Raw genomic sequence first — 14287 nt, forward strand, 5'->3', positions numbered from 1 at the left:
GTCCAACGCAAAAGTGCAGCTGTCATCATCATCTACTCGCAAACTTACACCAAGTCAATGGGTCAAGCAATGAGTCACACCTCCTAATACACAGCACACAGACTGGTGTGAATGACCTGAGATGTGGAGGAACATATTATTATTGTTATTATTATCTTGGACTTATCAGGCGCCACAAAGGGTCGTACTTACATATACAGAAAACAGAACCAAGACACAACATGATACACAAATATATACAAACACAGGTGACAGGGTAAAGCAAATCAGATTATATCTGACAGATAGTGAAAGGGATGGTAGAAATCAGCGATAAGAAGGCCCAAGGTTAATAAAACAGGGAAAACAGGGCTAGCGAAGCAGCCAAGAGGTACAGAGGGTGATGGAATAGTAGAAGGAGCACACATGGAAAGAGGGCCCTGCTCATGAGAGCTAACAACCTAAAGGGAAGGGGGAGACACATAAAGGGTGGTACTAAGGGAGGGGGCCAGGACAAGGACGTTAGGAGGACTGATAGACTGGAATAAAGAAATGAGTCTTAAGGGCACGCTTGAAGCCTTTGAGAGTAGATGCTAACCTGATGGAACGTGGAAGATCGTTCCACAGCAGGGGAGCAGCCCAGGCAAAGTCCTGAAGATGAGAGTGAGAGGAGGTGATCAGTGAAGTAGTGAGGCGGCGGTCAGAGGCAGAGCGGAGGGGGCGTGTAGTAGTGTAGGTAGAGATGAGATTGGAGATGTAGGGAGGGGAAGATTGACTAAGAGCTTTAAAGGTGAGGGTGAGGAGTTTAAATTTAATTCTGTAGGGTATGGGGAGCCAATGTAGTGACTGTTGGAGGGAGACCGCAGAGATAGAGCGGCGGGAGAGAAAAATGAGGTGGGCAGCAGCATTGAGGATCGACTTAAGAGGGTCAAGGTGAGAATCAGGTAGGCCAGAGAGAAGAAGGTTACAGTAATCAAGGCGAGAGATAATAAGCGAATGAACAAGGGTTTTCGTGGCTTCCGTGGTGAGAAAGGAACGTATCTTATATATATTCCGAAGGTGGAAGTAACAGGATTTTGAGAGGGACAGAATGTGAGGCTTAAATGAGAGGGAGGAATCAATGATGACCCCAAGGCATCGGACTTGGGGGACAGAAACGAGGGTAGTGTTATTAACAGAAAAAGAGAGGGGGGGAGGTGGGAGAGTCCTGGCAGGGGGGAAGACTATAAGCTCGGTCTTGGAAATATTGAGTTTAAGGAAGCGTTGGGACATCCAAGATGAGATGTCCGAGAGACAGGTGGAGACACGAGACAGAAGGGAAGGGGAGAGGTCAGGGGATGAAAGATAGATTTGGGTATCATTAGCATAGAGGTGGTACTGGAGGCCAAAGAAGTGGATGAGGAGACCAAGGGAGGAGGTGTAGAGGGAGACAAGCAGGGGGCCAAGAACGGAGCCTTGAGGAACATCAACGGGTAGGGGAAGAGGGGGATGATGTAGAATCATGAGTAGAGACTGAGAAGGAGCGGTTGGTGAGGTAAGAGGAAAACCAAGAGAGGACAGTGTTACATAGGCCTGCGTGGTCAACGGTATCGAAGGCAGCAGAGAGGTTAAGAAGTATAAGAAGGGTGTAGTGTCTATTGGATTTAGCGAGGAGAAGGTCAAACCAGATTGGAGCAGGTCAAGTAGTGAGTGAGAGAAAAGAAAGGAGGTGAGACGGTTGTAGACAACCCGTTCAAGGAGTTTGGAGGCAAAAGATAGAAGCGAAATAGGGCGGTAATTAGAGAGAGAGGCGGGATCAAGGGACGGTTTCTTGAGTATGGGGGAGACAAGAGCATGTTTAAAAGAGGAGGGGAAGATTCTAGAGGAGAGGAATAGGTTGAGGAGGTGTGCAAGGTGGGTGCAGGTCACAAGAGAGAGGGAGCGGAGGAGGTGGGAGGGGATGGGTCCTGTGCGCAAGTGGAGGGGGGAGAGGAAGAGAGAAGGGTATGGACTTCATCTGCAGATACCGGAGTGAAGTAAGAGAAGGAGGGTGAGCTAGCTGGAGGGGAGGGGAGAAAGGAGATAGCAGCAGCAGAGGAGGGTGAAAAGGGGGACAGAATGGGCATGGAGGGGGGAGATGGTGGGGTAAGAAGGGACTGCTGGGAGATGTCATGACGTATAGACTCAATCTTGGAGGTGAAGTGGGTAGCAAAGTCGACAGCAGAGAGCGTGGTGGGGAGTGGGAGAGGGAGAGGGGAGAGGAGGGAGTTGAAGGTGGCAAAAAGCCGACGGGGGTTGGAGGATTGGGAAGAAATGAGAGCTTTGAAGAAACATACTATATAAGATCCAGGCCCTAAGGAGTTCAGTGTAATCCAGGATAACGGGGAAGGGGGATATGTGTAATGAGGGAGGATAGTGAGATGGAGAAAAGGGGAAAGAGATAGTTGACAAAAGGAATATATTGGAGAAAACATAAAATTACCTCCTATTCTGCCTGTTCTTACTCCTATTCATCTGCAATAGATGTCAGAAGTTCAGTACTTGTTCCACCAGTTGTACATGATGTAATCTCAGTTCCTCAAACCTGTGAGACATGTATTAATTACTTTGCATTAATTGCTTCCCTCAGTTGTGTCACACATTTATTATAACGTGCAGCCAAGTCAAACAACATCTCTGCATGTGTCACCTGAAAGTAATACAGGTTTTCCTTGTGAGTCATATTCTAAACCAGGGTTTGTGAAATCTCTAACACATCAGGTTAAGAACAGGTGGAAACATCCTGAGCCTCCATCTCTTTGGGAAGTACGTACATTTTCTTGTGTGTAAGATGCATATATCTGTAATAAGCAGGTGCAGCTGTAATACATACACATATGTCCATATATAGGCTGTTTTACACCAGGAGAGGCGGAAAGAGGATGAGCAAGTATAGCCACAGGGAGTGTACATGTGTTACAATTAGATAGGGGCGCATCAGAGATACACCTTTGTAGGGATTTTATTAATGCCCCTGAAGTCTATGCAGGATCTGAGAGTGTGGTCTTACTCTGCAAATAATAATAATAATAATAATAATATTAATAATAATAGAAATGACAGTATTAAAATCATTTGTTTCTTTCAATTATGCACATAGAATATAATCTAGACATGATCAATGCAGACAGCAGATGTCAGCTTCAGTGGTAAAACCACAATCGGCCAACCAGAAGTGGCTACTTAATGCTGGCAATCATCATCATCAGCAGCCTGTATTTGCACCAGTCCTGATACAGCCGCTGAGAGGCGTTTATGGGTCTTCATATGCACCAGCCTGTTGTGTAAATATATTACACTTCTTGTGAACTGAACTCATTTTATGCGTTTTGCTTTTATTGTCTGTTTTTCTAATGTCATCTAACTGCGCTGTCTAAGAATCCCTCCCATCCAGAGTGTCTTAGACATGAAGTCACTGGGCCTGAGTCATCAAGGCTGAATCTGCCCAGAGCAGGACCATACACCAGTAAACAGGATCATGTCCGAATCATCTTCACATGGAAAGGACACTTACTACAGCCGAGGATTTCATGTAGGGAACAGGGAAGGGGAGAATGTCCTTAGTCAACGTACAAACTGGAGCACACGCAGCAGAGTCAGATTTCAGCTCTGCCCATCACAAAGTTACTTGTTTTTCTCCTGTATCTCTTGCTCCAGTTACAGGGCTAGTCCTGAGCATTAGTGATGCCAGTTTCATGTGCATGCTATAACATGTGCATGCTATAACATGTGCTACAACATGTGCTACATCATGTGTTATAACATGTGCATGCTATAACATGTTCTATAACACGTGCTATAACATGTGTTATAACATGTGCTATAACATGTGCATGCTATCGCATATGCTATAACATGTGCTATAATATGTGCTATAACACATGCTATAACATGTGCATGCACTCAACATTGAAAACATTGTGCTCATTATACCTATATGAATCAGGCAGACTGAGTTTAAGCAATAACTGCACCAAAAATGACACTTTTAGCTTTGGGTGAAATTAAAACTAAAGTTGTAGTTTATGCTGGGACTCATTAAGTTGTCCTGTCCCCCAATGTCTCCAGTGTGGGATCTGCAAGAGCAGGTTGGGCCAGGATAGGGCCACTGTAATATTCCACACACCACCATCTCATTATCTGGGGAGTCATACACATTTTTAGGGGGTTTTATTTTTACATCCAAACCAATCAAGTTTCATTCAGCAATCTACCTAAATATTGTTACCCACCACAGGATGTGAGGGGCCTGGTCTGGACAAACACTGAGAAGTAAACCTGAGTAGAGATAGGGACAAATATGTATTACTTGCACCCAGTGGTGATCTGCTGTATTGCAGCTAAGTAAGAGGACAGCTATTATATATATATATTGTAGCACAATCAGGGGAACAGCAACTATCTCCTGGGTGAACAGCAGCAGTAAGACACACGAGTCCAGAAGTTTCAGGATAACAGCCACCCCAGTTTATTCACCAGCTTGTAAACAAAACAAAATATAAACAAAATCCTAGCCGTCTGGCTACTAACTAATACAATTATGGAGGCCCTTTCTCATGTGCAGGACCTTATGTCCCAGACACACACCAAACCATACGTGTATTGTTGCTCCCTGCAGCAGAGTGTCTACGGAGGCAGCTCACCTCCTCCTAGGTCTGAGACACTGATTGCTTATCCCAGCTGCCTTATCACAGGCACCTCTCAGGTGCATCCCTTGATCAGCCTGTTAGAGACTGATGGATCTGAAGTCCCGGACTGGGCCTTATGTATACAATGCTGGTAGCCTGGGACACATACCTCTGTATCTAGCCTCTTTCCAGTGACTCTGTCACAATATATATATATATATGTATATATATATATGTTTCTTATTTTATGCTGCTAATATCAAGATAATTTTATTAGTAATGATACCAATAAAGAAATGTTCATATTCTACACTCACCTCACACACTTCTTATTGTATCCTCTTCAGTCTGGCTTTCGTTCTCAACACTCCACAGAGACTGCGTTGACCAAGGTTGTCCATGATCTGATCACTGCTAAAACTAAACGCCATTACTCTCTCCTAATTCTCCTGGATCTCTCTGCTGCTTTTGACACCACTGACCACTCTCTTCTCATACAAACGCAGCAATCCCTAGGGCTTCAAGACACTGTTCTATCCTGGTTCTCATCCTACCTCTCTAATCACTCTTTCACTGTTAATTTCTCTGGAGCCACCTCTGCTCCGCTTCCCCTATCAGTTGGAGACCACATGGCTCAGTCCTAGGTCCTCTGCTATTCTCTATCTACACCACTTCTCTTGGAAAACTAATAAGCTCCTTTGGATTTCAGTATCATCTCTATGCGGATGATACACAAATCTATCTATTCTCTCCTGATCTCTCGACATCTGTGTTGTCCCGTGTAACTGACTGTCTTTCTGCCATTTCATCTTGGATGTCCTCTCGCCAACTCAAACTTAATCTTTCTAAAACAGAGTTAATAATATTCCCACCCACCAACAAGAGCATACCTGACATTTCTATCTCTGTTGATAACATGACCATAAATCCCACCGCACAAGCTCGCTGCCTAGGTGTAATCCTTGACTCACACCTATCCTTTGTTCCCCACATTGACTCTATATCTAAATCATGTTACATACATCTAAAATCTTTTTCAGAATTCGCACATATCTCACACAAGACACTACAAGAACCTTAATTCATGCACCTATCATCTCCCGCATTGACTATTGCAACTCACTCATTACTGGTTTTCCCCAAATCAGACTCAAACCAGAGCCGGATTTAGACCTCATGGTGCCCTAGGCAAGAGACTGGTTGGGGGCCACCCCTCTCTGAAACAATCCATAGCACTATGTTTTTTTAGCATACCATATACCCCTATAGCTGAGTAGAAGGAAAGCTATGTGCTGCCGTGCATCATACCATCAAAGGAGGTGCGGCCATATCATTGTGGGCGTGAGTTGCTTAATTGGGGGCGTTCCTAGCAGCAACAATCTAGCGTTCCTAGCAGCAAACCAATGTGCCTAGTAACAACCTAGCAGTTGTCACTTTTGTCCTTCCATCATCACATGTGCCCCTTCACATCACCTCTGTCCCCCTTCACATCCCCTCTGTCCCCCTTCATATCACCTCTGTCCCCCTTCACATCAACTCTGTCCCCCTTCCCATCCCCTCTGTCCTCCTTCACATCCCCTCTGTCCTCCTTCACATCAATTCTTTCCCCCTTCACATCCCCTCTGTCCCCCTTCACATCCCCTCTGTCCTCCTTCACATCAATTCTGTCCCCCTTCACATCCCCTCTGTCCCCCTTCATATCACCTCTGTCCCCCTTCACATTCCCTCTGTCCCCCTTCATATCACCTCTGTGCCCCTTCACATCAACTCTGTCCCCCTTCACATCCCCTCTGTCCTCCTTCACATCCCCTCTGTCCTCCTTCACATCAATTCTGTCCCCCTTCACATCCCCTCTGTCCCCCTTCACATCCCCTCTGTCCTCCTTCACATCAATTCTGTCCCCCTTCACATCTCCTCTGTCCCCCTTCATATCACCTCTGTCCCCCTTCACATCCCCTCTGTCCCCCTTCACATCACCTCTGTGCCCCTTCACATCAACTCTGTCCCCCTTCACATCCCCTCTGTCCCCCTTCATATCACCTCTGTCCCCCTTCACATCCCCTCTGTCCTCCTTCACATCAATTCTGTCCCCCTTCACATCCCCTCTGTCCCCCTTCACATCCCCTCTGTCCTCCTTCACATCCCCTCTGTCCTCCTTCACATCAATTCTGTCCCCCTTCCCATCCCCTCTGTCCCCCTTCACATCACCTCTGTCCCCCTTCACATCAATTCTGTCCCCCTTCACATCCCCTCTGTCCCCCTTCACATCCCCTCTGTCCCCCTTCACATCCCCTCTGTCCTCCTTCACATCAATTCTGTCCCCCTTCCCATCCCCTCTGTCCCCCTTCACATCACCTCTGTCCCCCTTCACATCAATTCTGTCCCCCTTCGCATCCCCTCTGTCCCCCTTCACATCACCTCTGTCCCCCTTCACATCACCTCTGTCCCCCTTCACATCACTTCTGTGGCCCTTCACATCACCTCTGTCCCCCTTCACATCACCTCTTACAGTGACATGAGGTTTATATAAGGCAGAGATACCCTTATTTTATTTATTTTAATTGACCATCCCTGATTTTAACACATTGTTAGAGACTAGGCATACACTTCCCTTTAATGTATAGTATCAATATGCACACTTCATAATTATATACTTGTCTTATTGATACAAACTATAGCTGTACGCTCCCAATATAAATGGGCCATTAATTACATTCAACTCTTTTATATGCTTTAATATACAATTTAACATGCAAGAATCATCCATTCTTGCAAACAGTAAACAGGTAATATAAACTGAATGAAATCAATGGAGTTGAAATCTTTATAGACTGGAAGCGGCTCTCCCCTCCCCCTCCCACCCCCTCCCTCTCCCTCTCCCCCCCCCTCCCTCTCCCTCTCCCTCTCCCCCTCCCCCTCTCCCCTTTCTATTACAGTGAGAGGCTGAGTGCAGCTGCTGCTGTACTAACCTGGTCAGCAGCAATGGCTTCTGACTCCTTCTTCCAGCTCTTCTGGACGGCAGCCCCCCCTTAGGGGCGGATCTTCTTGTCTCACGTCATTGCCAGCTACAACATAACCGCAGCTGTAGAGAGTTGGTTCTCTGTATTAAGTAAAATCACTCAGAACGAGCTGTACTCTGCTATGACCCACCAACTAAGAGGGCGGAGCTATCAGGCATCGGGGCCCATTGGGGAATACCCCAGTACCCTGGCGGGCCAGTCCAAAACTGTATATATTTATAAAAGAATTAAACATACTCTGAAAATTACTTTCAAAAAGATCTAAAAATTACTCATGAATTCTCACAAAGGTGTTTACACTTGTTCTGACGTCAATGAGAAATAAATATTGTGAAAGAAAAATTGACATTGTACGTTGTGTTCTCTGTCTCTCCCTTCCTCCTTCCTTGTCTGGTTACTATAAGACACCCAGCATTTAGTCTCATACACATCTCCAGTACTCAGACATGTCTCCAGTTACTGGCTCCCTCCTGCTCCTCATCCTGTGTTATGTCGGCTCCTCAGCAATTGATGCAGCAACTACAGAACCACCTAAGTCTGAGCTAAAACCTGGTAAGTATTATAGAACAGTGATAATACTGTAATTGATTCCTCTAGTGTGACAATTACACTGCACAGCTTGTATCCATCTGCACGTATTAGTCACCAGTTCTGGTGTCTGACAATATTCTTTATACAGTTATTATGCTAAAGGCAGATTATTATCTTTACTGCTGAGCTGAGATTCTGTCTTTTCATACTTAATGGCTAATTGCACTGTTTGTAAATGAGTTTCCCATCATTCATCGTACCTTAGAAAAGTCCACACCAGTTACAGAGTATTGCAGGCTGGAATGGTCCAGTGGTTGTAAGATATTTCTGCTTGTTTCATGAGTAATTTGTAATTTCCACAGCCCCCCCCCCATCCCCTACCATCCAGAGTATTGTACAAATAATGTATAGAGTATAAAGGATGACTATAAGACTACAATGTATGTACTCTATTGCCCCCAATGTGGGTACTGATACCACAGTGCTCAGCTCTGTTCTCTAAACTCTCATCTTTTTCAAGTAGCCTCAGTACATTAAATTTACAGTAGTATATAATACACAGACTGAAATCACCCATATTACATAACTGGACTAAACATAATTATACAAAGACCAGATAACGACTAGTTACACACAGATAACTTGGTAATGCAGTTCAAGTTATTAACGGGGCAGTGTGTGAGAGTGATGGTAATGTCCAATGGGAAGTAGACCTTGACTCATGAAAACAGGGCTAGGGAAGCAGACCGAGAGGTGCAATGCTTGAAGCAATAGTAGAAGGAGAATACAAGGAAAGAGGGTGTAGGGTGGACAATAAGTGAAGATAATGTTGTGCACCCCCTGACTCATGGGCCCATATGTACTGAACACCCCACACCCATGGTGGATATGTCACTTAATAGTCAGTCAGAAGGTGATTATTACTATCAGATATGTTAAGCGGCGAAACCTGGACAAGAGGGGGTAAGTGTAGGAGGCAGAGGTCTCTCTTTAGACACAAGGGATGTTAGTGGTTAAAAGACAAATGACTAATATAAAGTTTTCACCACAATCCAACAAGGGACGTGGACAGTAAGGAATGCACAGATGAGAAAAGGATCATTTTTATCTTTTCTGTTATAATAAAGGTGAGTTGTTGAGTGGGGGCAGAAAGATTAATTAGAACAACATCAAGACTGTCAGTTCTAAAGACTGAATAGAATGTCTGTGGCTTCTGGACGAGAGGGTTTGTGTGTGTGCTACAAGCACGGTATACTCCACCTAGTAATTCTACAACAAAGTGACCATCAGTGCCGTGGAGTGCTGCTTCCAGTACCTGGGTGTTCTGGGTGGAGAGTTACAGCATGGCGTGGAGTGCTGCTTCCAGTACCTGCGTGTTCTGGGTGGAGAGTTACACATGGCGTGGAGTGCTGCTTCCAGTACCTGGGTGTTCTGGGTGGAGAGTTACAGCATGGTGTGGAGTGCTGCTTCCAGTACCTGGGTGTTCTGGGTGGAGAGTTACACATGGCGTGGAGTGCTGCTTCCAGTACCTGCGTGTTCTGGGTGGAGAGTTACAGCATGGCGTGGAGTGCTGCTTCCAGTACCTGGGTGTTCTGGGTGGAGAGTTACAGCATGGCGTGGAGTGCTGCTTCCAGTACCTGAGCGTTCTGGGTGGAGAGTTACAGTATGCCGTGGAGTGCTGCTTCCAGTACCTGGGTGTTCTGGGTGGAGAGTTACACATGGCGTGGAGTGCTGCTTCCAGTACCTGGGTGTTCTGGGTGGAGAGTTACACATGGCATGGAGTGCTGCTTCCAGTACCTGGGTGTTCTGGGTGGAGAGTTACAGCATGCCGTGGAGTGCTGCTTCCAGTACCTGGGTGTTCTGGGTGGAGAGTTACAGCATGCCATGGAGTGCTGCTTCCAGTACCTGGGTGTTCTGGGTGGAGAGTTACAGCTTGGCGTGGAGTGCTGCTTCCAGTACCTGGGTGTTCTGGGTGGAGAGTTACAGCATGGCGTGGAGTGCTGCTTCCAGTACCTGGGTGTTCTGGGTGGAGAGTTACAGCATGGCATGGAGTGCTGCTTCCAGTACCTGGGTGTTCTGGGTGGAGAGTTACACATGGCGTGGAGTGCTGCTTCCAGTACCTGGGTGTTCTGGGTGGAGAGTTACAGCATGGCGTGGAGTGCTGCTTCCAGTACCTGGGTGTTCTGGGTGGAGAGTTACACATGGCGTGGAGTGCTGCTTCCAGTACCTGGGTGTTCTGGGTGGAGAGTTACAGCATGGCGTGGAGTGCTGCTTCCAGTACCTGGGTGTTCTGGGTGGAGAGTTACAGCATGGCGTGGAGTGCTGCTTCCAGTACCTGGGTGTTCTGGGTGGAGAGTTACAGCATGCCGTGGAGTGCTGCTTCCAGTACATGGGTGTTCTGGGTGGAGAGTTACAGCATGGCGTGGAGTGCTGCTTCCAGTACCTGGGTGTTCAGGGTGGAGAGTTACAGCATGGCGTGGAGTGCTGCTTCCAGTACCTGGGTGTTCTGGGTGGAGAGTTACAGCATGGCATGGAGTGCTGCTTCCAGTACCTGGGTGTTCTAGGTGGAGAGTTACAGCATGCCGTGGAGTGCTGCTTCCAGTACCTGAGTGTTCTGGGTGGAGAGTTACACATGCCGTGAAGTGCTGCTTCCAGTACCTGGGTGTTCTGGGTGGAGAGTTACAGCATGGCGTGGAGTGCTGCTTCCAGTACCTGGGTGTTCAGGGTGGAGAGTTACAGCATGGCGTGGAGTGCTGCTTCCAGTACCTGGGTGTTCTGGGTGGAGAGTTACAGCATGGCGTGGAGTGCTGCTTCCAGTACCTGGGTGTTCTAGGTGGAGAGTTACAGCATGCCGTGGAGTGCTGCTTCCAGTACCTGAGTGTTCTGGGTGGAGAGTTACACATGCCGTGAAGTGCTGCTTCCAGTACCTGGGTGTTCTGGGTGGAGAGTTACAGCATGGCGTGGAGTGCTGCTTCCAGTACCTGGGTGTTCTGGGTGGAGAGTTACACATGGCGTGGAGTGCTGCTTCCAGTACCTGGGTGTTCTGGGTGGAGAGTTACAGCATGGCATGGAGTGCTACTTCCAGTACCTGGGTGTTCTGGGTGGAGAGTTACAGCATGGCGTGGAGTGCTGCCTCCAGTACCTGGGTGTTCTGGGTGGAGAGTTACACATGGTGCGGTACTATGGGTTAGTGTAGTAAGATTATAGGGACATGTATGGTGGGGGAGAGGGAGATTTGTAGCATTGTGGGGATGGACGGTGTTATCTGATGTGAGATACACAATGAAATATCATGAGAATTAGGAAATAAACATTATATAAGAGGGTAACAAAACTACAGAACAAAAATACAATTTGTTGTATTATGTATAAAATGAGCTCAGTGAAGATAAGTCTTAGAGATATTTGAATGATGGGTTAAAGGGTGTCTGAGATAGAAGAACAATATTTATATAACCCAGACCAGGTATGCACTGTACAGTATTAGTGATATGGTATATATATATATATATATATATATATATATATATATATATATATATATATATATATATATACCATAGTACTAATACTGTACTCACTATGGGACTTGGGCTACCTTGGACTGGTCCATCTGCATTTTTTGTTCTTTAAAATAGGCTTCTGTGTAAAGTCTTGCCCCTGGCTAAAATATGTCAGACCTCCCCTGTACGTATCAGAGCTGGACACATCTTGATCTGCTCTGAATGTGGCAAAAATATGTTCTTTTTGTGTGTGACTCTTTGGAGCGAAAAATACGGTTTGCATCCAACTTTGAATCAGGCCATAATGTGTACATGTCGATGTATATATATAAAAGCATTAATTATAGTAACGACAGTACCTATCAGTTCAGGACATAATTTGCATTTCAAAACCTTGCAAAAGCCATGCCTTATATATGTATGTATGTATGTATGTATGTATATATGCATGTATGTATGCATCTATATATGTATGTATGTATGTATGTATGTATGTATGCATGCATGTATGTATGTATATATGTATGCATCTATATATGTATGTATGTATTTATGCATGTATTTATGTATATATGCATGTATGTATTTATATGTATGTATGTATGTATATATGTATATATGTATGCATGTATGTATGTATGTATGCATGTATGTATGTAAGTATGTATGTATGTATGTATGAATGTATATATGTATGTATGTATATATGCATGCATGTATGTATGTACACCCTGTTTACCCTCCCTTAGGATGTAAGCTCGTATGAGCAGGGCCCCCTCGCCTCCTGTCTCCATACCTGTTCTTCCGGTCCGTCTTTACTGCATATGACTAGCCGGAGTTTCTGAAGTATTGGTACTTTTTGTTCATTGTTCTGTATGGTTTCACCCTGTATAGTCTACTGTTAGTACTGTGTGCGGCGCTGCGGATACCTTGTGGCGCCTAACAAATAAATGATAATAATAATAATAATGTATGTACGTATGTATGCATGTATGTATGAATATATGTATGCATGTATGTATGTATGTTTGTATGTATGTATGCATGTAAGTATGCATTGATGTATGCATGTATGTATGTATATATGTATGTATGTATGCATGTATGTATGTATGTATATATGTATGTATGCATGTACATATGTATGTATGTATGTATGTATATATGTATGTATGTATGTATGTATGCATGTATATATGTAGATATGCATGTATATATGTATGTATATATGTATATATGTAGTATGTATATATGTATGTATGTATATATATGTATGCATGTATGCATGTATATATGCATGCATATGTGTATATATATATATATATATATATATATATATATATATATATATATATATATATAATATATATATATATATATATATATATATATATATATGCATGTATGCATGTATATATAGGGCAGCACAGTGGCATAGTGGTTAGCACTTCTGCCTTACAGCACTGGGGTCATGAGTTCAATTACCAACCATGGCCTTATCTGTGAGGAGTTTGTATGTTCTCCCTGTGTTTGCGTGGGTTTCCTCTGGGTACTGCGGTTTCCTCCCACATTCCAAAAACATACTGCTAGGTTAATTGGCTGCTATCAAAATTGATCCATGTCTGTGTGTTAGGGAATTTAGACTGTAAGCCCCAATGGGGCAGGGACTGATGTGAGTGAGTTCTCTGTACAGCGCTGCGGAATTAGTGGCGCTATATAAATAAATGGTGATGATGAATGTATATGTGTATGTATGTATGTATATGAAAAAAGAAATATAAATGTAAAAGACATTGTGAATCACAAGCCACCTCTGTCTCATTGCAGCCCCTGATTCATGATGTTAGCGAGGGTGATAATAATAAGGAAAAATACAACAGCAACAACACATTTTTATTACTGATTATAGTATTGAGTTGTTAATTTATTGTATACGTTCTGAGGGGATTTTATATTACACATCTGCATGTACGTGTCCTGCACTGTGTTATGTGTTAATATATGGAAACGAGTATTGAGCTCCGCTTGCATTTGATTATGGTCAGAACTATGCCCAAGGACTGCGCTTGTTTCTAAACTCCAGTTGCGTCCGAAAATAAATCAGGTCCATAGTGTGCAAGTGAATATCTGTCTGACAGTCTGTGAAACTGGATGAATCTCTGCAGCGACCCACACGTGTCCTATAGATATTAGTGGAGCTATCATCAAATCAACACTGCTCCCTATAATCAGGTGGTAAGTCCTCCCGCATCGGATCGTCACTCATGGGGGACTCAGGCCGTACTTGTACCTCTGTTAACACTCATTCAAATGAAACAGATCTTGCATGTTGCTGTGGTGCTGTCTGAGGGTCTTGTCCTCCCATATGTGCCCTCTCCTGTAAGTGCCACTTCATGTCATTACAGTGTGTTTTGTGCTACACTGGTACATGCAGCTGGTCCTTCCTTTCTATCGCGTAACTCACCTCTCCCTTCTCCAGCGCCCTCTCTGTTCCTCCATCAGAGCCGCACTTCCAGGTATCAGCGGTCACATGACCACAACTCGGGGCGGGTAATTTGAATCTGCTATGTATTTACACCTCGCTCTGACACTCATCCAATGTCAGAGC

General features: G+C 44.7%; 2 protein-coding genes across 2 annotated transcripts in view; both read left to right on the forward strand.

Moving 5' to 3' along the window:
• Positions 1–14287, forward strand: part of LOC142143311 (uncharacterized) — a 1060202-nt gene that overhangs the window by 875204 nt on the left and 170711 nt on the right. The gene's annotated exons all lie outside the window — the stretch shown is intronic.
• Positions 8060–14287, forward strand: part of LOC142143310 (uncharacterized) — a 31835-nt gene continuing 25607 nt past the window's right edge. Inside the window, exon 1 of the mRNA XM_075201037.1 lies at positions 8060–8197. Coding sequence (XP_075057138.1) covers positions 8092–8197 — 106 coding nt within the window. The 5' untranslated portion in view covers positions 8060–8091. The remainder of the gene's footprint in view (positions 8198–14287) is intronic.

Source organism: Mixophyes fleayi, chromosome 3 (genome assembly GCF_038048845.1).
Source record: "Mixophyes fleayi isolate aMixFle1 chromosome 3, aMixFle1.hap1, whole genome shotgun sequence".
NCBI classification, from domain to species: Eukaryota; Metazoa; Chordata; class Amphibia; order Anura; family Limnodynastidae; genus Mixophyes; species Mixophyes fleayi.